At 36.9% G+C, this 26319-nt stretch overlaps 1 protein-coding gene across 10 annotated transcripts; it reads left to right on the top strand.

Annotated features, from left to right (window-relative positions):
* Window positions 1–1126: 1126 nt before the first annotated feature.
* LOC127422371 (ETS translocation variant 1-like) lies at window positions 1127–25650 on the top strand. Of its 10 annotated transcripts, none has more exons than XM_051665842.1 (13): window positions 1127–1235; window positions 1936–2028; window positions 2515–2602; window positions 2886–2933; window positions 9064–9117; window positions 13231–13360; window positions 17416–17604; window positions 18391–18638; window positions 20489–20557; window positions 20681–20749; window positions 21052–21221; window positions 23398–23499; window positions 24105–25650. In XM_051665842.1, exons 2-13 carry the CDS (start codon window positions 1984–1986, stop codon window positions 24324–24326), a joined length of 1434 nt encoding a protein of 477 aa, XP_051521802.1. In that variant the 5' UTR covers window positions 1127–1235; window positions 1936–1983; the 3' UTR covers window positions 24327–25650. The 10 variants fall into 10 exon arrangements, with proteins under 10 accessions (XP_051521802.1, XP_051521800.1, XP_051521799.1 ...); XM_051665840.1 differs by having other exon boundaries at window positions 9064–9123; XM_051665839.1 differs by having other exon boundaries at window positions 1936–2043.
* Window positions 25651–26319: the final 669 nt, after the last annotated feature.

Below are 26319 nucleotides of genomic sequence, written 5' to 3'. Positions count from 1 at the left end.
CTTTGTTGAGCAATTGTTTTGCTAACCATAGCATAGTTAAAACTACACTCTGTAGTGCTTCCTACCAGCATGTATCTAGTATGCTAACATTCACTTTGACTAGTTAGTACATAAAGAAATAAAAGAGGTTTATGTGAGTTACACTGACATGTCTGATTTTGTTGGTTTTACCCAATTCAATTAGGTTCTTTCTACACAATGTGTTTCTGTTGAGATTACATAGTAATTTTAAGTTAAGAAATCTCATTATAAACATGTGGAACCACTGTCCACGATTGAATCAAGTTCAACCAAAGAGCTATTTTTTGAGTGAGGAATATTGTTTGGGCCTCACTCAAAAAAATAGTCCTTTTGCTGAACTTGATTCAATCGTGGACAGTGGTTCCACGTGTTTGAAATTACTTTTCTTAACTCAGCACAAACACTTTGTGTAGAAGAGCCTAATTGAATCGGGTAAACCCATAAAGTAGAAGTAAACCATTTTACACATTTAAATGGACAGAATGCAATGGGGAAAAAAAGTGACTTAATGTTCTCAAATTGTGTTGCATTAATGGAAAATGGAACTATATATATATATATATTATTATTATTATTATTATTATTATTGTATGCAGTCCATGGTAATTTTACTACATTTTAATTGTATGCACATGTTTGTTTACCTTTGTATATAATATAATATTTTAATACTATGTTGGGTCACTGCTTGATTCAGTTGTAAATTGTAATTGCTTCATTGTAAAATACGGGTTGTGCAAAGCTGCTTCAAGCTAATTCAAATATTATTAAAAATAATAAATCCATATGAAAACTCCATGAACAGTTACCATAAATATTCCCTGTTTGTGTTCATTTCCATCTCATAAAGTTTATTCAGACCCTTTTTTTTTTTTTTTTTTTTTTGGCATGTCAAAAACCAAATTTCAAAAACCAAAAATTTCCAAAACATCTTGCCACAATAGAGATTACAATGATGTCATATGTTTCTTATAAATCAACATCTTTTAATTACAGTATGAGTTTTGGATATTGCTATTAATGAAGGAAGAATAGCCTCTTGATTGACGGGTGGAAATCTGATCCGGCGCAGCACAGTGACAGCCAATGAGAAGCGGCGCGCCGGCTGCTTCTGAAGGGAGGCCCCCGGACCAGCAGCTTGTGTTGACTTGCTCGCAAAAGCTGCAGGCGGAGGAGAGACGCGAGTGCCGACGACACACCCATCAATGAATGCGGTGAGTGGACACGCTTTGAGTTCTCCATCACCTTTGGCGTTACGGTTAAACGTAATTAGAAAAGTCTAGTCCAGGAGGAGCGCTTCACACTACGTTTAATATAATTACATTTAGGTTTGGAAACTTTCCATGCAACTTTATTTACTTACTACGGAGCTGCTCAGTTTAATACTTGAATTCTAGAATTCGAAAACATAAGGGGCTGAGGGTTTAGATATGGGTATTTTCATGTTCTGAATTATCCCGTCACTGTTTTGCGGTGTGAGAAACCGCTCCAAACGAGTCAGTCCGCGCGAGAGGCTACCGAACGATTCCGAGTGATTCGCGAACCGATTCAGACTGCTTTGCCTTTCCGTATTAGAAATGCGAAGGAAAAAAAAAACGACTCAAAAGAGTGAATCATTTTCGAATCGTGGATCGCTAGTTCTGTTTTTAAACGTTATTTTTAAAGATTTCCACAGTTCAGTCCGTCTTTATGAAATAACTATCTTACTAAATAACAATATCCGAACAAAAACATACGGCACTAGACTAAAATCATTTTGCCCTAGCGACATCCCTGTAGCCCAGCGTCAGTCAAAATCAATAGGCTGCATGTTTATGAATGGACCCACTAAATGCGCCTCCAGTGCGCAGCAAGTTCATTCATGTTCCTCTCCATATCCAATAAATCGCTTAAAGTCAGTCTCCTTCTTCAAAGGGTGGTCGGACAACGCACATCAATTCAAGAGAATCCTAACGCTGCAGAATGGATGGACTTTACGACCAACAAGTGCCTTTCATAAATTCTCGTGTAAGTCAGATGAAGGTAAAGTGGTGCACTCCCTTGTTGTAAATGGATGTATCTATGTACAGTATTTCTTTTTCTTTTTGAACTGTTAATTTATAAGTTTGTAGCCTAAAGTCGGGCTGAAAATGTTCGTTTCTTTGTATTAATACTGCACTGTAAAAATAAAAGTGCAATTGTTTCCTTAAGGAGCTAATTCTACCTGATCTGATCCTGAGAAATGACTGAAATGTCAGGTTGATCCATATTAAAACATTTGAATAAAACTAGTTAATTTAGATGCCACAAGAGAGATTTTAATGATGCAGTGTGTTTAGATTAGACTTGAATAAAAGCAGTTAATTTAGGTGTTACCAGATGAAGAAAATGTTTTAGGTTACCAGTCAAACATTACCACGATTGTGCGAAGCAAAAGTTGTGTGAGCCGTCTTTCAAAAGATAGCACACACACCATCTTCATTTGAGACAATTGATCTGTTGCTTTCTGTTTAGAATCCTCGGGGGGAAACGTCCAACACGAGAGCAGCGAAAGACAGGAAACGAAAATTCATTAACTCGGTCCTGGCGTTGGACACCGAGGGTAAGCGCTCAGGTGTGGGTGAAAAAGACAATGTTCATTTCACGCCTTCTTAACATTTCACAAAATGCAATATCGCTTGTGGCCACCTGCAACTCGGGGCTTTAACATCTCAATCACCACAACTGAAGAAGCACGGTTTTCTGAGGACTTCTTCAGAAGCTCAACCTGAGATGCGTTCTTCAGTCTGAGTGTCAAAACTTGAGCTTTCCTTGATTGTCTGCTCATAATTAAAGCTTTGTACCTGTTGTTTCACCATCTTAACTCTATATTGTCTTTGTTTCAGAGCTTTTTCAAGATCTCAGTCAACTTCAGGAGACCTGGCTCGCAGAAGGTAAGCTCCCGTCTGTTTTCTTGATTCTTGCTGAAGATTTGTCGGTGGATGATCACGCTTTTGTTAAAAGCTGAAGAAGACAGAGTGCATGGGGGAGATACAGGGGGACATTTGGGGGTGGGGAACAAATATGCCTCAAGTTACAGACCTAATCTGCAGTCCAATTAATGCATCTGTTGCAAAGACACTTGGTGTGTCATGCATACATTAGAGCTTGAGAAGAGCAGGAGTCTAGGGGGAGACCGAGGAGGTTCTACACTGAGTGTCATCACAGATTACCAGAAGAACTTGCTGTCTTGCTCACTCTGCTCTGCTCTCCTCCGCTTTTGGCAAGAGCTACGGCAGACGAGCCACCAACACCGCCACCTCTCTCTCTCTCTTTCTATTGCACACACAAACGCGCACATGTTCTCTCCCTCACTCGTATTCTTTTTCTTTCCAGCATGATACTTTTCATATAGAGTTTTGAGTTCTATAGTTTTTTCTTTGATGTTGTATTTTCTTTTTTGTTAAACAAATGGGCATCTTTTGAGAGAGAGTTGATTGACGGTAGATTGCTTCTAGAGCCTCAACTTTTGCAGCTCAATTTTTTTCTAACTTTTTGTTTGTTTTGGCAATTTTTTGGTTTCTCATGGCAAGACATGCTGATTGTGGTCTAACTCAAACGTGATGCTTCAGGAGTTAAGCGCGAGTGTCTTCTTCCCTCCTTGCTTGCAGCACCGACCTTTAGGTTAGTAAATGGTTTACTGGCACTCTTGGGTTGGTTATAGATTTGTATTATATGTGTTCGGAAATGTGTTTTTAATGTGATATATTTTCAAAATATCTAACTGTGTTTTAAAATGAAAATTATCAATGGACAGTTTTGATGTTAGGATTTCAGATTTTTTTTTTTTGTCTTTGAAGTTAGTAAATTAGTGCTTGTAGTTTTACTCTAAAGTGTAATATTTAGTATTGCTAAATTCTGTAAACATAACTTAGAAGTAGTGATTGGTTTTCTAAATTCGTCTCTGAGGCTGCAAAAAGTGAACAATTTTGAGGGTTTTTGGGGACTAAACAATAATGAAAATTGAGGACTAAAAATGTATCAATTGTGGAAAATAAAAGTTATTGTGTTTGAACTGATATTTGTAATTGAGCAGTTCCTCCTTAATTCTGTAACAATAATGTAAATCTGTCTTTTAATTAAATAACTTTTAACTTTAAATATTTTCTAAATATTTGGTGAATATAATATTGTGATTTTTGCATTTGTAGTACAGTGCAAGTAAGCTTATCATTGACGTTTATTAATGTAAGCAGTGCAAAAGTTTAACGCATTTAACACAAACTTATCAGGTTAGACATATTTGTCTATTTATTGTGCAAGCAGTTTGGTTGCAAATTTAAAGAGGAAAAAAAAAGTAGTTGGACATCATGCAAAGTAGTTTGTAAAACCGAAGCCAGTGTTTTGCATGTGTGCAATTGTAGGTGCATTTTAATTTGCGGGATGAGTTTGCCTGCATTTTGGACAAAAGAGGAAATGAAGATGAATGTGTCTTGTTTTCTTATAGTGATCACAATCCATCTGGTTTTTGTGTAACTGAAATTTTGACATGAGACATATAACACATGATGATCTAGCAGCTAATTCAACAAATTTAAGCATCTTATTTTTTAACTTCTCAAATGTTCACACAGCTGCATTACAGGACATTGTTGTGTGTATTGTACATCTTGTAAAGAGCCAAACATCTAAGGAAATAACTAGATCTGTTCAGTAGAGTAAAATAGAACTTGGCACCTGCATCGGAAAAGATAATCTCAATATTTAATAGACCGCTTTAATTTGATCTTTAATATACTTATAAATGCTTGCAGTATTATTGTGGATTTTAAAATTACAAGTACGCTTTAGAACAGATATTGGACTTTACTGTCCTTGTCGCAAGTTTGATTATGCCAAATCCACCCCAGGGCCTCTGAAAGAATAAGACATGACTTAAATATTTTACTGTATCCGGCAGGGGAAAAAAAGTGTGTGGAGAAAAAAACTAGTCGCTGGAGTAGATATTACAGTGAGGAGTACAATTCAACCTGTCTCACATCCATCAGCCTCAGCGCCCAAAGATTAGAGATAAATCGTAGATAGATTTAATATATGACTTCCTGTCCATTAGAACCCAAACGAAGACCTGGTGGTTTCATTTTAGAGATTTACTAGCTCAGGTAATTGGAAAGAAGAGGAAGACGTATGAGCGACGGACAGAATTTCCGGCAGCGTAGACTGAAGAGCTGATGGGTCATCATTTGACATACATATGTCATTTCAGCCAGAGACAGGTGGCAGTCATTTATCAGGGGAGACCGGGGCATGTTGTCACACAAGGACGGGTTGTATCTCAGTAACTAAAAGGTTAACTACACAAATGCTTGTTGTCTCTAGCAGTGGTTTTGTATGTTGGTTTCAAACACCTATTTAAAAAAAAAAAGTTAGAATCATTTTGGTGAATTCTGTTCTTCACACTAAAATACAATATCATCATCATTTTTGTTTTGTTTTGCTGTAGCTATTGTGTATACAAGCAAACACAATAAAATCACACTGGCATAGGGTCAACTATACAATGGAAATTGATTTTTACCCAAAGGTTTATATGTGTTCTCAGGACAGGGATATTTTACATAATTGTCAAGTCAGGGCAAGTTGTCATATATGTTTTAAATGTTAGAAATGTATACAATTCATTAATTAACATATTTGTTAGGCAAAAAAAATGGTTTGATATTTTTTGTTACTACCTTTTTTGCTGTTCCATCAAATTGCTTTGTGTTTTATAATTCTTTTACTGTTTAAATTTAGCTAAAAAGCCTATAATAGGCTATTTAATGGCAAGTTCCATTGTGACAACTTACCCCAGTGCCCCTGCAATAGGGAATCTCCCATTTGTTTTTTTTGTTTTTTTTAGAAAACTAAGAAAAAAGACTCCCTATATCCCGTTCCCTTTGTTAGGCAAAGAGGTGTTTGGGGTCTATAGGTGACTCTTTATGTAGTTAAGTTTGCGCCGTTCGTGGCCTGTTCTGTATTTGAAGCACAGCAGTTTGTCCCTTTTTCCCTCTTCCTTTTTTTCTAAAACTGGTGGACATGCTCCAACACTTTAGCCAGCCTCAGGATTGGTGCTGGGATCAGCTGTCCCATTCACAGGTTGCCTCATTCACCTTGCTGAGAAAACTGACTTCAGCTCACCACTTCCTCCTCAGTCTCTCTCTTTCTCTCACCTTTTCTCTTTTTATCTGATTTTTATGCTACTTTTTAGGCTCCTCATGCACTTTGTCTTTTCATTTCTATTGTTAACAGTTCTGATCTGGTATTGTGTAATATGTTGAAAGGTTTGCTAATGTTGTTCAGTTGACAGCTGTGCACAGCTCATGTATTACTAGCCTTTACAAATGCACCCCAAAACTGGAAATTATTTTAAATGCAATTTGGTCCTGATTGCCAGACAACTTTCTGAGTTTGAGGTCAGTACATGGTTTACAGTTTGTGTGTGCTTTGAGTTAAATAATATGTAGCTTATTGAAATTTTGAAGTGGTTTTCTTTTTTTAAATACTCTCAAATTTACATTGGATATGAACGTTAACAACTGTGCACAGAAAAATTAGACAGGGGTAGTTGACGCATAGCATGTCCACTGACGTTTTTTAATCAACATTTTAGGTTAAAATTTAAATGCATGTACTATATAAGAGTAAAAGTCTTACGCCCTGTAACTAGTCATCATTTCCTTTTATATTTTAAATGGTCCTATGGTGTAACAAATAATTTTTAAAAAGTACAAATATAGTCTTATACACTGATCAGCCACAACATTAAAACCACCTGCCTAATATTGTGTAGGTCCCCCTCGTGCCGCCAAAAACAGCGCCAACCTGCATCTCAGAATAGCATTCTGAGATGATATTCTTCTCAACACAATTGTACAGAGCTGTTATCCGAGTTACCGTAGACTTTGTCAGTTCGAACCAGTCTGGCCATTCTCTGTTGACCTCTCTCATCAACAAGGCATTTCCGTCCACAGAACTGCCCCTCATTGGATGTTTTTTGTTTTTGACACCATTCGGAGTAAATTCTACAGATTGTTGTGTGTGAAAATCCCAGGAGATCAGTAGTTACAGAAATACGCAAACCAGCCTGTTTAGCATGAACAATCATGCCAGGCTTCAAATCACTGAGATCAAATTTTTTCCCCATTCTGATGGTTTATGTGAATATTAACTGTAACCTCCTGACCCGTATCTGCATGATTTTATGCACTGCACTACTGCCACATGATGGGCTGATTAGATAATCACATGGTTGATTGTTGGTGCCAGACGGGCTGGTTTGAGTATTTCTGTAACTGCTGATCTCCTGGTATTTTCATGTACAGCAGTCTCTAGAATTTACTCAGAATGGTGCCAAAAACAAAAAACATCCAGTGAGCGGAAGTTCTGCGGATGGAAACGCCTTGTTGATAAGAAAGGTCAACAGAGAATGGCCAGACTGGTTCGAACTGACAAAGTCTACGGTAACTCAGATAACCACTCTGTACAATTGTGGTGAGAAGAATATCATCTTCAAATGTTATTCTGAGATGCGGTTTGGTGCTGTTTTGGCGGCACGAGGGGGGCCTACACAATATTAGGCAGGTGGTTTTAATGTTGTGGCTGATCGGTGTAGTCTTTTAATTAATATGTGGTCATAAAAGCTGTAATGAATAATAATGATAAAAGAATTCGCAAAATGCTGTTAAAAAAAATTTTTTTTTAATGGACTATAGCGTGTCACATTCCAGGAAATGTCAACTTTCTGAAAGTATGAATTTAGGCCAGACAGAATTTAGGACACAGTTTGTCTCATTTAATCTTTCAAAACACTTCAACATTTTTGCTGGAAAAAGCGCACAAAAGCCAACAAGCCAAGCAAAACTTGTTGCCTTACAAAAAGCAAATGTTGATTTGTGCATATTGCGTCTTGTTACTGTTGTTGTGAAAATGAAAATCCAATTTTAGCGCAGAGGAATAAATGTGCTAATAGCCCCGTGTAGTGAGGTCTCTTGCACTGTTCTGCCACAGTGCGTTTTCAAGATGCAGTAAACAACAGAAGTCTTGCAAGAGTGTAAACGCATGTGATATAAACATGAACACACTTAATCGAGCTCAATATGGTTTCATTATTTTAGCATTAGCTTTTAGAGAGGGAAAGGTAAGGGAACGTGTGTTGTTTGGACGGCAGCCGACGCGGCAGGTACAGGTGCATTCACCAGTGGGGATGTGTCCCAATTAGACAGTGTGAACAATAGGTGTTTTCTCGCTGCGTGGCTATCCTTCTGAAGACACAGCATAGTTGTGGAAAGCACACATGATCAAAAGGCTGCTTTGTGAAAGGAAAATCTTTTTTGTTGACTGGTATTTTTCTCAATATTTATCGCAAAGTCTAGATTTGTGTTTATTGTTTGTTTTGAATTCTGAAAGTATTTTAAGCATGCTTTTGTTTATTAACATCAAGATTTTAAATCACCATGTCCTTTGAGTTTTTCACAATTTTAATCAGCTTTTTTCACTAGTTTATGTCCTGCGATGTGACAAGTGACTTTTTTAAAAGCACAAATATTCTATGTAGTCTCTCATTTAACGAGGTCATGAAAACTACAAACATTTATAAAATAATGATCAAAATTATAAAAAAAAAAATGTTTTTAGATGGAGTATAGCATGTCAGCTGACCTTCCAAAATTATTGTATGTAAACTACCAACATATGCTGAAGGTGGATGTTAGAAAGAATGGGAAAGACAGACAGAGAGACAATGTGTTTCACACGCAAGAGCCTGCTTTGCCCTGCAAATGAAGTTAAAATTAAATTATGGACATAATTAGCGGATATGTTTTCTCTGTTTTAAACCAATAAATGTCTTTATGGGTTGGTTTGAGAATTTCAAATCATTAGTGTTTCAATTATAGGGGATTATTATAGGAAATTGCTAGTTTAAGTGATTATTGCAGTGCAGATTGCGTTAGCTGTACTTGTTAGCCACTGGAAATGTAACACAATAATTATGAAAGAAAACATTTGTTTACCCTTGTCTCTCTTCTCTCTTTTTCCCCACAGCTCAAGTACCTGACAATGATGAGCAGTTTGTTCCAGATTTTCAGAGTGAAAACTGTAAGTGTAAGTCTTTTTAGAGAAACATTTATGGCTCTTTAATATACAAAACAATCTATTTTAACAGAATTTTCAAAACATTACACTAATGTATAAGGTTCTGACTAAAACAACAGTCTCAAGTTAATTGAGTTTTTTTCCCCCGTTTGCATGATGCCTTTACAAACGGAGCTATATGATTTCAAAACCTCTCAATTTTAACATTTAATACATGTTGTCGTTCGCCGCTGTTGTTTCCGTGAATAAACAGAGGGAGTGAGAGCAAGCGGCGTGTGTTCTCTAGGTTGTGTACCTTCTCAATGAGTGCAGCCAGAAGCAATAGGCCTTTAAATGGGCATAGGAAGTAAAGTTGGCGCAGAGTGGTCGTGGCAGAGCTGGTGCCAGTGTCGGAAGTGGCATGGACTGAATGAGGCACAGTGGGGAGCGAGTCCAGCTTATGTCTTAAAGAGGAGCCAAAACAGACTCTGCTACAGAGGATGTAGGAGAGAAAAAGGGGGGCTTTGTCTTTCTACAGAAGTCAAGCTCATCAGCAAAATAAAATATAGTACTGTTTGCGGATAATGGGGTATTGTCCTGTACTCCTTCCATAATGTAAGCTTTATTGTGAGTGTAGTCCATCAGTAAAGTGATCGTGTGAAATATTCACAAAAGACTTTAATCGTGTTTAATTAACCTGTTTATTATGCGACCTGATTGTGTCCATATATCTACGATGGCCGTGTAGTCCAAAATTGTAGCAGATCAACTTTTTAGATTGTGTTTGAAAATGATCATTTAAAAACTGATATATTCTCTATATGTGAATTACAAAATATTTAACTATAATTGAAATATTGATATATTAATAATAAAACCAAAGATTTTTCTCAATGCACCTATTTCAGTAAGTGAGGGGGCTTTCACACTGTGCACCTTTGCTGTGGTCCGATTCTGAGTGCGATTGTTCCCGGTGCCCCCCGCAGCGTTGGTCTGGTTTCACACTCACTTGATTCTATCGAACCCTGGTCCATTTGCATTCATCTTACGTCATCACAAACAAGCATGGAGAACACAACGCGACTCATCATACTTTTTGTTTTTTTGTTATTTTGGTGCCATTATGCACAGCAGAGTGAGCGACAACTGCGTATACGTGCACTTCGTGGTGTAACTCATCAGATGTCCAGGGGAAGGCGACTTGCTGCTGCTCACAAACGGCGTTTTTTGAGGAGACAGCTGATTGCAAGGAATTCATTTGCATCTTTGTTTACACTGCACGCTTACTCACGCTCGTGTCCAAGGTGAAGTTATCGCCACTGTCATCTCCTATTATACCCTATATTTATTAGTCGAAACTAATGATGTCGTCATCGGCTAAAACGCATGCGCAGATTACTTTACTTCCTGAACAAGTGCGCACCCGAGTCCGGGTTGCTTTCACATTCATGCGAATCACGCTACAGTTACAATGCAACCGAATTCAGACCACCTCCTACAGGTAGTCTCGGGTTCGGTACCACGGTGCGCTCCCCAGACCGCATGACAGCTTTCACATTACCAATTTTTCATGCGAACCGTGCTCTGTTTCGAACTAAACTGCCAGTGTGAATGCCCCCTAACACTCATCAAGATTACTCCATAATTCTTCAAGGCAGAAGTGTACATAAATTTAAACAAAACGTTAAAATAATAATTCAGTGTATTAGTTGGCGTAGTCGGCGGGATAAGGGAGGAGAGAAGGGAGAGGCAGATGGAGGGAGAGTGAGGGCACGGCAGTGGGGCTCCTGAACGGGCATCCTGGCCCTCCCATATGGGTGTGAGTTGACAATGCCAGTGGATCATTTCCGTTTCATGTGGCCCATTCCTAAAAAAGCATGGAGAAAACGGATATACGAGGAAAACAAACCCCATTAAAAATACTCCTTTCAAACTGCTGCATGGTAGATGCATTTGACACAAAAAAGTTCATTTGAGATTTTTCACATTTGCAATATACAATGGGGTTCAAAAGTCTGAGACCACTAGTGAAAATGCTTCTATTTTGCTTCTTTTTTTTAAATTTTTTATTTTTTTTATTATTTTTGCATTCCATACTTTCAGTGTGGTCTCAAACTTTTGAACTCCTCTGATCAGTGTATTTTGAAAAATAACATCATATGCATTTAAATGTTATGCATTTGAAATCGCTAAGAGAATGGGTTTTGTACCTGTAAAAAGATCAATAATTTATAACACTCTGTGGTTTGCTGGCTAGAAGAAGTGTGATCAAACAGTGATTATTTTACTTGCTAGTTATTTGCCCTTTTGTAAAGGCCACCGTAATTCAAGCCTAGGGTTTATAAAAAGAAGGTGTGACTGAATCTATTATCAGTGAGTAACAGTCAGCGAAGAGGTGAAAGTGAGAGACACGAGGGTGAGGAAATGCACGACCATTACAGAAGGAAAGAAAGACATACCATGGCACTTAGAAACACTTGTTTCTAAAAAAAAAGCCCTTTTTACGTGACACATGGGGTTTTATAGCATTATAAATGGGGGTTTGTGGAGAAGCAATGTTGTTTTTTGTACTAAATGTTGCTTTAAATCAGACACTTTAAGTTCAAGTAGTTATTAAATAGAAAATGAAATAATAGTATTAAATAGTAGAAAATTAAAGCTATCAGAGTGCGGCTTTAAAGAGATAGTTTACCCAAAAATAAAAACTCTATCGTCATCCAAACAATTATGACTTTGTTCTGTGAAACACAAGAGAAATTTAGAAGAATGTTGACGTTGCTCTTTTTTTCCATACAATGAATGTGAATGGTGACTGAGGCTTTGGAACAAGGGGGGGGGCGTAGTTCTGTACTTTTGAAGTATGTGAATGGTTGATTTCCAGTTTTGCATCACAATAACGAAAATAATTTGTGACTTTTTTGCTTAAGAAATGGGAAATTGTGAATATTTAGCTATACTCAAGGCATCCTCTTGTTTTAATTAGAGCTTTTTTTTAAGGAGTGATATGTTTACTGCTCTTATTATTGTGTTTTCTTTTTTGGAGGAGTCACCCACTTAAAATGACGTTTGGCGTGCTTTTGAGGTTTCAAACGCATGTCATAAATTGCAAGGATACAAATAATGGCAGTAAATGTCATAAACGAGTTCTTCAAAATAATTGTCCGTTAACACTAATCAATGCATGTGTAATTGTTGCAATCCTCGAATGACATTCTGCGTGTATGGCATCCTGCGAAATAAGAAGAGGCTGCTAACGGATTTTGTATTGATTCGTTTACTCTTATCCCTTTGCGTAAAATTAATTATGACATTTATTTCTTCTGTCTGCATGGTCTCAATCTAGTCCGTCAAGAACTCTTTGCATGTATAAATTATTAATTTGTAGTGCTACTTTTAGAATCTACTATCATGAACAACATATTTAAGGCCATTTACTATGTTGAAAAACTGCCAAATATATCAGAAATTTGTACTGTAGACATTATTATTTTCCTAAGAAAGACATATACATTGAATGTTAGTTGACTACATTATACACTAAGATCAATTTTTTGCATGCAGTATTAAAACATTAGTATCATTTTGTTTTGATTCACCATGCCATTAGATGTATAAACAATTGAAAATCTGGTTATATCTCAGACTGATAGGTACCCCCACCCCCCCACCAAGTAACAGAATGCCAAGATATAGGAAGATGCTGTGAAAAAAAAAAAAAGCACCAGGAATAATGTCAACAGTTGAGAAGAATTTGTTACTGAATGGAAGTGAATTTGACAGCTTTAATTAGGCCAAAAGATAGGAGTAATAATGCGTTCCAGATTAGTAGTGTGGCATTCATTCACGGTGCTTTACAGACAGACTAATAATTGTTTCTCCAAAACTAACCCGGTTAGCCTTGATCTCTTCTCAATATGACCAAATTTAATCAGCAATTGTTCCTACTGTAAGAGTGCTGTGTAGAATGTTTGGAGGTTTAGAAAGAGAGTCAAGCGATCAATGATCGTATAAGTCTGTGAGGTATCAGTTAACACTGTAAGACATTAAGACGTTTTAAGTACTGTACTTTTAAAACAACCAAACGTTTGCATTTTGAATGTTGATCTCCGTCTCTGTTTCTCTCTCTCTCATTCTCAGTGGCGTTCCACGGGCTCCAGTTGAGGATAAAACGAGAGCCCCACAGCCCGTGTACTGATCTGGGCTCAGCCTGCAGTCAGGAGAGGCCCTTCAGACTCCACTATGGAGAGAAGTGCCTGTATAACATCAGGTACACTGCAGTGTAACGCAGAAACCCATATATACACACACATTCACAAAGACACTTACTGTTCTTCCTATACTACCTACAAAATCCATTTAATTAAAGCAACAGGGCACAAGAGACCATGCGTTACTGTGATTATTTTTTTTTTTTCTCTTCTCATGGTTTAGGGGTGTTATGACAGGCCTATGAACAGCAATATGATAAAAGATACCAATGTTCAATAAATAGTGACATTTATTTATATTAATAATCCGGACAAACAATTATACCAACAAGTAATATATTAGTATAACAAGTAAAATATAAGCCTAACTGTAGGCTGTATTGATATTGAATGTGTGTATGTGTTTGCGTTCTCATACAGAAAGAAGCTAAAATTGCAAGAAATCATACCTGTTTGTAAAGCAGTGAAAAGCTACACTGAACTTAATCTTTTTAGCTGTCAGAGAGACTAATATCACATATTTTGGTTTGCAAATTTGGGCTCAGCAGCTGGTGTGAGAGTTAGGTGATAAATGGACCGAATATGTCTACATACATTTGCAAATCATATGATACAGTTTAACAGACTATTTTTATCCAATCAATTTTTCCAAATTGCAGACAAATGCGAATTTTTCTGAGTGCGGATTTCACTTAAATAAAGGCACTGTTCAGAAGTGTTCTTTTGTGGGTGTGTATTTCACCTTTTATACATGGCAAAAGAATAAAAATAAAAGCAAAAAGGGGTCAGATGAACAGGAGTTCAACAACCCTAAAGCAGATTTTTCAGTTAGAGCCAAGAATAGCCTTGAATATCAGCTGTATTTATGGATAGAAATTTTTTTTTTTTTTAAATAATAACAGTTTTCCTTTAGTTATTAACTCAGAGGCAACTGTACTGCAGGTGCTGTTCGAAATGACTTGAATGAGATACACCTGAAATTGGAAATGGGGGAGAAAAAAAAAAGAAAGAAAAGAAAGAAATTATGGTACGGTGCATTTAGTGCAATAAATGGCTTTTCCACTTGGACAAGCGTCTATGGCAAACACGGTTGCCTGGTTACAGTCATCTTTCTATTGATTTGATTTTAAATTTATGACATTTCACTTGGATGTTTTATTTCACTGGCGGAGCCAACCTGCCCTCATGTTGCAGATGGCACTCGAACTGAACCAACAACCTCTGTGATAATGATGTTCTCTTCAGAGGTGCCATAGAAGTCTGTTCCTTGTCTTTTAGTGTTTTTGAATAGAGTGTAATTGCGTTAAGGTTTAGATCTGACAAGATATCAGATGGTGGCTCTTCTTTACCTTGTCGATTGTGAGATGTTGAGGTGGGAGGGAGTTAAATGGGGATAAATGTGGGGTATAATTGTGGTATAGATAGGTTTTCTTATTGTTGGATTATCAAACTAATCAACAACTGATGCATATCAGGTGGAAAAAATTATGGTAACACTTTACAATAAGGTTCCATTCTTTAACATTAATTAATACATTAGGTATCATTAACAATACATTGTTTACAGCATTTATTAATCTTTGTTAATTTTAGTTAATAAAAAAAACAATTGTTCATTGTTAGTCCATGTTTGTTCCTTGTGCATTAACTAATGTTAACATATACAACTTTGATTTTAAAAATGTATTAGTACACGTTGAAATTAACATTGATTAATAAATGCAGTAAAACATTGTTCATTATTAAGTCATGTTAACTAATGTCCTTAACTAATGTTAACAAATGGAACCTTATTGTAAAGTGTTACCAAAATTATATATGATACACGACATATGTTTTTATAAATATGGCAGGTGCTACTTGCACCCTGGTATAAATAAAGGTAGATGCTATTTACACCCCAGACCCCAGTACAAATGATGGTTACTGACAAATATTATTTGCACCCCAACCCTGGTGCAAATCATGGAAGATGCTGTTTGCACCCCAGTGCAAATAATGGCAGATACTATTTGCACCCCTAATTAAACACTACCAGTATAAGGCCATAACTGCAGCATGTTTATTGTGTTTATTTAGAGTCTCACAGACACAATACAACAACCCCTACCCCTAAACTACTACTAACTATACCATGATTTTACTACAGTAACCATAGTATCACAGTGGTATTTCATAGTACAATATAGTAACCACAAAATTAAACATGGTGACTATATAAACAACACCATATTTCTGTAGAAACACCATTGTTAATTGCATCAAATCTATGATTTCCACCAATAAACATGGTTACCACAATATTACTATAGTAAAACTACCTTCATATTCATTTTTATGTATTATTATTAATATTAAAGAAAATATTAAGAGAGGAGACAGGAAACAGAATGGGGAAAAGAGTGAGACAAACGAGGAATCGAACCCGGGTTTGAAAAGGCACAGTTTAACCATCGTTGCACCCCAGACCACTGACGCGACACTCACAATGTAGTTTGTCATACATTTCTGTTTCCAATAGACTATTGGCAGATAGCCCTATTTACATATATACACTGATCAGCCACAACATTAAAACTGATCAGTTGAAGTGTGAAGTGAATAACATTGATTTATATTGTTACAATAGCACCTGTCAAGGGGTGGGATATATTAAGCAGCAAGTGAACAGTCAGTTCTTGAATTTCATGTGTTGGAAGCAGGAAAAATGGGCAAGCGTAAGGATCTGAACGAATTTGACAAGGGCCAAATTGTGATGGCTAGACAGATGGGTCAGAGCATCTCCTAAACGGCAGGTCTTGTGGGGTGTTCCCGGTATGCAGTGGTTAGTACCTACCAAAAGTGGTCCAAGGAAGGACAACCGGTGAACTGGTGACAGGGTCTTGGGTGCCCAAGGCTCACTGATGCAAGTGGGTAGTGAAGGCTAGCCCGTCTGGTCCGATCTCACAGAAGAGCTTCTGTAGCACAAATTGCTGAAAAACTTAATGCTGGCCATGATAGAAAGGTGTCAGAACACTCAGTGCATCGCAGCTTGCTGCGTATGGGGCTGCGTAGCCACAGACCGGTTAGAGTGCCCATGCTGACCCCTGTCCATCGCTGAAAGTGCCTACAATGGGCACGTGAGCATCAGAACTGGACCATGGAGCAATGGAAGAAAGTGGCCTGGTCTGATGAATCACGTTTTCTTTTAGATCGTGGTCTAATCTTCTTTTAGAGATGGCAGCAGGATGGGAAGAATGGGAAGAAGGCAGGCCGGCAGAGGCAGTGTGATGCTCTGGGCAATGTTCTGCTGGGAAACCTTGGGTCCTGACATTCATGTGGATGTTACTTGGACACGTACCACCTACCTAAAGATTGTTGCAGACCACGTACACCCCTTTATGGCAACGGTATTCCTTGATGGCAGTGGCCTCTTTCAACAGGATAATGTGCCCTGCCACACTGCAAAAATTGTTCAGGAATGTTTTGAGGAAAATGACAAAGAGTTCAAGGTGTTGACTTGGCCTCCAAATTCCCCAGATCTCAATCCGATGTGATGTGCTGGACCAACAAGTCAGATCAATGGAGGCCCCACCTCAGAACTTACAGGACTTAAAGGATCAACTGCTAATGTCTTGGTGCCAGATACCACAGGACACCTTCAGAGGTCTTGTGGAGTCCATACCTCGATGGGTCAGAGCTGTTTTGGTGGCATGAGTGGACCAACATGATATTAGGCAGGTGGTTTTAATGTTGTAGCTGATCGGTGTATATTATAAATATAATTTTTTTCTCTAAATAATCCCCATACTTTCATTTGTATTATTCAGTAGTTTTGATGACTTAACTATTATTCTAAATTGTGGAAAATGGTAATAATAAAGATGTGTCAAAACTTTTGACTGGTATTGTATTTTCCTTGAAACACACAAAATCCAAGAGACATGAATTCTCAATTTCCAGCCATGTTCTTGAAGTACCAGTTAATTATGTATGAAATGTCATAGAAAAAGGCAGTTCATTTATGTTTTTTTATTGCAATTAAGTCTAGCACAATCCCATAGTAATAAATGTAAATTTTAAAGCCCCCAAGGATAAACTAACTTTAACTGCTCTTGTTCCCTGGTGACTGCAGTGCCTATGAGCAGAAGCATCCCACGGGAATGAAGGTCTCCAGCCCAGTGTCTACCCCCTGCAGCACGCCTGTGTCACCTGGCCAGCATGTGTCTCCCACCGCCGCCCCCACCCCTAAACCAGACAGAACATACCCTCACCTCGCACCACCCCAGCCCCTCCCTGACAGTGCTTACCCCATTGACCACAGGTACTGGGAGTTAATGCGCACATACCAAAAATATGTTGCATGCAATGGATTTGGAATACAAAAAGTCTAGAAAAAGGTTTTAGATGTTGAATGTTAAATAGTTATATTTCAAGGAATTTGTCTGTTTTCAGTATGTAAACATGCACTAGACGGACATCTTTGACCATTGCGCCATGCTGCGCTTTGCTGATTTTTCAGCATCTTGTGCAGGAGCATCACGGTTTCTAGATGCCGTTTCAAGTTAAAAAGAACTTCAACTTTTAAAAACGTGTCTCTTGACACATGAGTTCTGTTTTAGTTGTTGCTGCCTTTAGCTTTTTTTTTTTTTTAGCGCAAGAATGTGTTCAGTCTGAACGACCCCTAAAACATGTGACAAAGTAATAATTAGTTAAATGAGGATATATTGTCCAGCCCGATGAATCGTCTGATATTTGGACATTTTGACATTATCGTCCCATTACTGTGCTTATCGGTTGGCTTGTGTGAGTTCCAAGTACAGCCTTTTAAACATTAGACATCAATGCATTATAAACATTCAATGTGTTCACTTCTTTTTTGTGAAATATTGTGTGAAATGAAGTCTTAATTTTAGCAGTCTTATTTGCTATCATTAAAAAAGAATGTATTTATAAAATATCAGAATTATTTTGGCCACCCACTCTAGATTTTTACATTGGCCATTAAAAAAACATATTGGTCGATCATTAGTGATGATTATGATAGCTCATTTTGGAATACCACAAATAGATTTCATGTATAAGACTTATTCAGCGTTATTTGCTTCAGATTTCGGCGGCAGTTGTCGGAGCCATGTCATTCGTTCCCCTCTCCTCCTTCAATGTCGCGGGACGGACGGCCCATGTATCACAGACAGATGTCAGAACCCAGCATCCCCTTCCCTCCTCAGGGGTTCAAGCAGGAATTCGCAGACCCCCTCTTTGAGCATCCGGCCATGGTGGGGGCCCCTCTCCCCCAGACGTACCCGCACTCCATGATGATCAAACAGGAGCCCCGTGACTTCACATATGACTCGGGTGAGTGTCATTTCTATGCGTTGCCTGTCTGCTAAAACATATGCAGCTTCATATTGCATAGTCTGTAAATTGTTATGGGAATTCTACACAGTAAAAATGGCCTCTTCTTGAAACAATGAAAATTATGTTTAAGTCAGAAATATTACTTATTTAATATAACTGATTTAACCTTAATACATTAGGTTACACTTACCAAAGTAATTCTTTAAAGGTCAGATCTTTAGCTCTTTAGGGTAACAACTGCATGTTTTCACATTTTACAGTGTAGATGTTGAGTAACAAAAACAGAAAAATTTAGTCAAACATCCATATTCAGATACAAAAATCATGTTTAGTGTAGGTTAGAAGAGAAATAATTGTTTTAGTGGTTAAAACATGTTATGTTTGTATTTAATATCAGATACTGTATCTACTCCCAGCCACTGACCTAACATGACTCAGTCAAACAATCCTCCGGAAAATGTTTTTTTTTTTTCTTCCTTCTTTTTTTTTTTCTTTCTCGGTACTACACATATAGGCAAATAGCAACTTTATTAGGGATGGGGAGATTGATAGAATTAGTGTTATTATTAGAAAATTTGGGTCTGATCTCATTTCCTGAGGGCCTGTCTGGAAAAGGGGCCCCTAATCTCTCCCCCAGGGTCCCCAGGCTGTCGGCCCAGCTCTGGCATGAATGAAGAGGCTTTTGCTTTTCATTCATAAAAAATGGGGGTGGACTGCAGCAGCCTGTCAGGAGAGACGCAGTTCTGCCTCTCAGCTGTTTCCTGTTCATTATGTGAAAATGGAAAACAGAACCTGAGTGTAATATGGCCTTTTCTGTTATTTATTTGATGTCAACACAAAGAATTCTGATTTATTACATTTATACAGAATGCACTATAGACTTTTTGCTTGCCAAGTACATTTTCTGAAGTGTAAAATTCATTTTGTAATGCAATAAAATTACAGTAATTCATTTATTTTGAAACATTGTGATTATAGAATAAAACACCTTAAAATTACTACATTTTGTAGGTACTGTACAACTTTCACATTATAAACTGATGTGACTAACACGAGTTATTTGTCTGCGTTCCTTCTTTACATCAAGGGAGGAGAGCATTGATATGTTTTGCATCCCCTCCCAGCCATTTACAAGAATTTATTATGCCTCATAAAGGAGCTTGTTTGTTGTGAGCTGTGTAAGGACTGGGCAGTCAGTGGCTAATTTAATCAGCTGTAATTTCCTTGACAGGCCCATTACTTGAATGAAACCCTGAGAGATCTTTATAGGTCCAAATAAACAGGGTTAGATGTTTTATGGAGCATTCACTTAAGCTGTCTTGCTTTGCTTTGATTGAATCACAGCTCCAACAAACAACATGAGTGACATGGAGCAGACAGCATCAAGTCCGGTTAATCGTCACAAATCTTTTGGCCATAACATTTTGGTCTACTCTATTGAATATAACATATGTTGACATTTGTTAATATTAATCTTTAGACTTGGTTATTGTTAATTTGTCAAAATACTATTGTTCATTCTTTGTTCATGTTAGTTCATATTACATTAACTAATGTTAACTTGTCCTAATAATTTTTTTACATTGAAAGAAATGATAATATTTAATGATAAATAATGGTGTAAAATTATTGTTCATTATTGTAACTAATGTTAATGAATACAACCTTATTGTATAATTATACCAAATAAATTAATTTATATAAATTTATAAAACAACAGTTCATTAATAATATTACTTGTAATCGAATAATAAAAATAAAAAATAAATAAAAATTTTTTAGACAAACTAATGCATAACAACCAAAATCTAAAATGCTTGCTTGTTTTGTTTAATTTTTATTTTCAGAAGTGCCTAGCTGTCACTCTGTATATCTGAGACAAGAGGGATATCTGGCCCACACTAACAGAACAGAGGGTAACTGTCTACACAGAATCATGTATTTACAACATCTAATATTGCTTCTTTATTTTTTTTATATTTTTTTTTATATGAACAATTCTGTATATTTATGTATGTGCCAATGTCACATTTCCATAGGCTGTATGTTCGACAAAGTTGCAAGGCACTTCTATGACGACACATGTGTGGTCCCAGAGAAAGTGGAGGGTGTGTTTTTTTACACTTTTGTCCTGAGTAATATTTTTTTTTTTTTTTTTGAGTAACTCTTTCATTTAAGACTTTTTAATGTCATCTGTGGTCTTGTACTGTATATGAGCAACCAGACATCTTTTATACAAAGAACAATGTAATCTCAGATATAGCCATTTGTAAATGTACTATTGCTTTAACCATTGTGAAGGCCTGATGATTTTCTTGTATAGCTTCACAATGCTGCTGTCTTGCCCGTGGGCATTACGGGATTTGGCTATGCGAGTTAACCATTTTTTTTTTTTACTTTCCACCCACAGGCGACATAAAGCAGGAGGCGGGGCTGTACCGTGAAGGCCCGACCTATCAGAGACGAGGCTCGCTGCAGCTCTGGCAGTTTTTGGTCGCTCTCCTGGATGACCCTTCAAACTCTCATTTCATTGCATGGACTGGCCGGGGCATGGAGTTTAAACTCATTGAGCCTGAAGAGGTACTAGCCTATTATCAGTGTTACGTGCAATCTAATTACAAAGTAATTAGTTACTGTAATCTAATTATTTAATAGTAAAAAAAAAAGGTAGTGTAATGCATTACATTTTAAATTCTTGTAATCAGATTACAGTTACTGACTTTTAAATTAAATATTTTCAAGTACATTATAGGGTTATGCTTCTTTCTAATATATTATTTATGTAGAATACATTAATTATGGCCCCGTAATGAGTCACTGTGAAGGAGAAAGGTGAGGTGCTGTGTGTATGACTTGTGTGTAACAATGAACAAGAAAGAAATATAGACATTATTTTGAATTTGTTGAGTGGAAAAGTGTTTTAGAAAGTAACTTAAAATTAAAGCAATTTGTAATGTGATTAGTTTTTCAATGAAGTAGTTAGTAAAGTAATCTGATTACAGTTTGAGAAATAATTTGTAATTAGCAAATTACTATTTTTCAGTAATTTACCCAACACTGCATATCATTTCAATTGAACAATTTTCATCCAAGATATTATCTGTATGTGGTGAATTTATTGTTGCCACCCTAACCCTAACTTGATTAATATACAGTCAGTCATGTGCAGTCACAGGTGTGCATTTATCAGCATTTTACAGTGGCTTTGAATGGAGCTCATTCAATCAGAATTTAAGAGTCGGAACTAGCTGTTTTATATGGTGCCTTAATCCCACCACAGAATTAAAAAATAATAAAGTTAATTCTGACTTTATTTCTATAAAGATAAGTTGCAATTGCAAGATATAAAGTAAAAGCACAATTCTAACTTTCTTGCAATTGTGAGTTTATGTCGCTATCAGTGTCAGGTGTATCCGATTGCAAGTAATTAGTTACTGTAAGTTAATTACTTTTTAGTCAAAAAAGTAATGTAACATTACATTTTAAATTCTTGTAATCAGATTACAGATACTGACTTTCTTTTAAGTACATTACTTGTGCTAAAGTAATATTTACCGTATAATAGATTTAAAATATTATTCATATGTATGTCTGTTAGCATTTATGTGACAGCTGATGGGTGTGCGACAACGAATGACGAGGAAATACAGACATTTTGAATTTGTGCGGAAAATCAAAAACTTTTCTAGGAAGAGTGATTTAAAAGTAAAATAATAAGTAATGTGATTATATTTACATGAAAATGAGATTTTCGGCAGATTGTTAGCCTCAGTCACCATTCCCTTTCATTGCATCTTTTTTTCCATACAATAAAAGTGAATGGTGACTGAGGCGAACATTCTGCCAAAAATCTCATTTTGTGTTCCTTGTAAGAACTTAAGCCATATGATGACCAAATTTTCACTTTTGGGTGAACTAGCCCTTTAAATATAGTCTCTATGGTAAATAAAATATTCAAAATATTTAAATATAAGATCAAAGTACTTCTAATTTAAGTTGAAAGGCAAGTTTTGATTCCTAGAAAGAACCTACATTGTATGTACAAAATAGTCTTTCATGTCCACCCAAACAGGACTCAAAATATTTCAAAATGTCAACTCTCCAAAAGTCATAGCTATGATGACAACCTACCCAAAGTGTTTGGAAAGGGCGGACAGAGGTGTGTTTGTGTGATGTGTGACAAACTTTGTGTGTGTGCGTGTGGGTATGGGTCTATGTGTGAGTGTGAGCATATTGGCATTGGTCCACCAGGCAGCTGTAGGGAACAGGGTAGTTATTCATGCCATCAGGTGATTGGGGGCTGTTGGGATTGACTGGGCGAGTGCAGGGCGTGAATGAGCTGCAGTAGAGTGAAAAAGGCCCATGGCACTGGGCTCTGAGAGAGTGGCGGGAGAGAGATTTGAAAGGGGGGGGACACAGGTGGGTGGTCATACGGACAGGTGCAGGAACATCTGCCACGATCTGCTGTTCCTAATGAACACATCTCAAACTGGAGGTGTAAAAACACGGCTGTGTCCAATCTGAGGCTGCAGACCTGATTTACACCCACAACAAGGTTAAGATGCAGCCTTTTCAATGCTTTGTTTTTGAGAAGGGCCCCCTGTGTGGGCTAGTTTATTCTTGATTAGGCGTCATGTCCCATTTTTGTCCATTTGTTAAGAATTGAATGTCTGAATTTGAGGGAAAGTTCTTTGTCTGTGTTTTAGATTAATAAAGTACTTCATTCTGTAACAACTTGTTTCCTTTGCTTCAAAAGGTGGCACGACGTTGGGGAATTCAAAAGAATCGGCCGGCCATGAACTACGACAAACTCAGCAGATCGTTGCGCTACTACTATGAAAAAGGCATCATGCAAAAGGTATGAAAGCAAAGTTACCACCACTCGAAAATTAGAAGACATTTGTCCTAATACTTGACTTTTCTTAATTTTTATTCTTTGTGCATATCACCACCTACTGGGCAGGGACGAAAGTTTATAGTAAAAAAGGACTTAAATAATCTGTTTCTTACCCACACTTATTATATCACTTCAGAAGACATGGATTTAAGCACTGGAGTCATATGGATTACTTCTATGCTGTCTTTATGTGCTTTTTGGACTTCAAAATTTTGGCCACCATTCGCTTGCATTGTATTTAAAAATTAACAAAACACAGAGATGCAGTACAACAGTCAAAGACGTCCATCTAGCACATGTTTGTATAGAAAATAATTAAAAAAGCAGTGCAGATGGATGCAAATACACGTTTGGTGTGAACAGCCCCTTACAGAATGTTTCGATGTACAACTACACTGCTAAATTATGTAAAGCAGGTCTGTGGTTAATAAAATAAAATAAAAATAAAAACGTTTAATTTTAATTTAGTTTTTTTTCATCAGCATTTCTAAAAGTTCTCTGTATTTTATAAATTTTCCCAGCACTGTTGAAATATATAGTAATATTGTGGTTTCTTGGCTCTTAAGGTGGCAGGTGAAAGATATGTGTACAAGTTTGTCTGTGACCCTGAGGCCTTGTTCTCAATGGCCTTCCCTGACAATCAACGTCCAGTGCTGAAGACCGACCTGGAGCGACAAATCAACGAGGAGGACACTGTGCCGCTGTCACACTTCGATGAGAACATGGCGTATGTTCAAGAGGGCGCTTACTGCAACCCGCACCCATACAGTGAGGGCTACGTCTACTGATGACTGCTAAACAAAAACAGTGTGCTGCGGCCGTTAAAAAACGCTCTGAACTTTCAGACTTTTCCCTAATTTCCTTCTCAGTCATTCCCCAGGACAAAGAGTGCACTTTATGGACAGAGGATGGCAGTGTGTAAAGCTACAAACTTACTGGTGTAGTTACGTTAGATGCTCCTTTTGGTGTTTTTTGTTGCTTTTGAAGGGGATGGGGTCAGCATGCCGTATTCCCACAGCGAAAGACTCTTGAGGGGAAATGGCCTCCCTCTGGACAGTTGTGGTTTATTTAGTCAGTCTGGAGCACGTGGGTGGATAATTCCCAACCTCTTTGACCATTGAAATTCTTCTTGGATTGTTTGTGGAGCGCTTCGTTATTTTCACCCATTTTCACCGCATTTGTTTTCTCTCCCTTGGTGTCATACTGAGTAACTAAGTAAATAATACAGTGTATTACTATGGAAATAAAATCCTTCAAACTCTACATGTTGATATGAGCACATATATGAACCTATTCACTTTGTATTTGGTCGGTGAAAAATTCCTTAAAAGGGATCAAATGAAACTTCTGTCATCATTTACTAACTCTCATGTTGTTCCAAACTCATATGACCATTCACTTTTATTTTCACTTGGGTACTGACTGGTGGCTATATACTAGCACAGTTACAACAAATGACAGATTTGTTATTTGTGAAGGGTTATTATACACTAATATTATACCCGTATATATCTCAATGAATTAGCGCAAGAAAAAAAAATCCATGACAGCATGATTTCTTAATACTACATGGTGATTCAAATTATACTCACAATTTTCTTGAGACTTATTTAAATAAACATCTTCAATAAATGTATACTTATGGAACTTGTATGAAAGATATCTGACGCCATATTTCACTGAATATGACTTTTTGAATAAAACCGCCTATAGATATAAATTTTTTTCGAGGTTTCGAAGCTTCACACATGTCAATGACATCATTCTATTAAAGTTACATTTGTACTATTAGATTGACAAATTGCTTTTTACATTAGAAAACAAAAAAGTGGATGTTGGTCTATTACCCGCTACCCCATGCCATCTTTGAACATATAAACATGTATATTCAGGTTAATGCACCTCAATGCTGCTTTTTGTTTAATTTTAGTCACGTTTGATCAGATGGCAGCTATGGCCTGTAGTACGTTCATTATTATTATTTTTTTCTTCATTTTTTACATTGGAAAAAAAAAAATCAGTGTTTATTGAATATAAAAAATGTATACATAATTGCAAAGAGAATGGCAATAGCTACACTTCTGTAATAAAATAGTGAATAGTTGAAATACAGTTGGGTTGTTTTATTTTTTTCTCCTAAATATGCTCTGAGAGGGTTCTAAGAAGTTAACTGAATGTGATTTTTCCGAATCAGTAACACTTTACTAAAAGGTTCTATATGTTAACATTAATTAATGCATTAGATACAATATTTTTAAAGCATTTACTAATCTTCGTTAATGTCAATTTATAAATATGCTATTGTTCGTTGTTAGTTCATGTTTGTTCATAATGCATTAAATAATGGTAACGTGTGTGTGTGTGTGTGTGTGTCTAAATATATATATATATATATAATCTTTTAATGTTAAAAATGTATATGTAGAAACTGACATGTTACCAGTAACTATTGCATTAATGCATACAATTTGATACCTTATAATCTTTATTTTGTTTTATGTATTTATTTAGTTATTTTTTTACTTTATTTATTGCCATTTTATATTAATAAAAAGCTGTTAATACAATACAAATTGACGATGTAAACAAAATGATCAAAATCCTGGGGGCCTGGGTAGCTCAGCGAGTATTGACTCTGACTACCACCCCTGGAGTTGCGAGTTCGAATCCAGGGTGTGCTGAGTGACTCCATCCAGGTCTTCTAAGCAAACAAATTGGCACAGGTTGCTAGGGAGGGTAGAGACACATGGGGTAACCTCCTCGTGGTCGCGATTAGTGGTT

This window comes from Myxocyprinus asiaticus, chromosome 31 (genome assembly GCF_019703515.2).
Source record: "Myxocyprinus asiaticus isolate MX2 ecotype Aquarium Trade chromosome 31, UBuf_Myxa_2, whole genome shotgun sequence".
Classification (NCBI taxonomy): Eukaryota; Metazoa; Chordata; class Actinopteri; order Cypriniformes; family Catostomidae; genus Myxocyprinus; species Myxocyprinus asiaticus.
The sequence above is the reverse complement of the archived record's forward strand: the minus strand, read 5'-3'. Positions and strand labels throughout refer to the sequence as shown.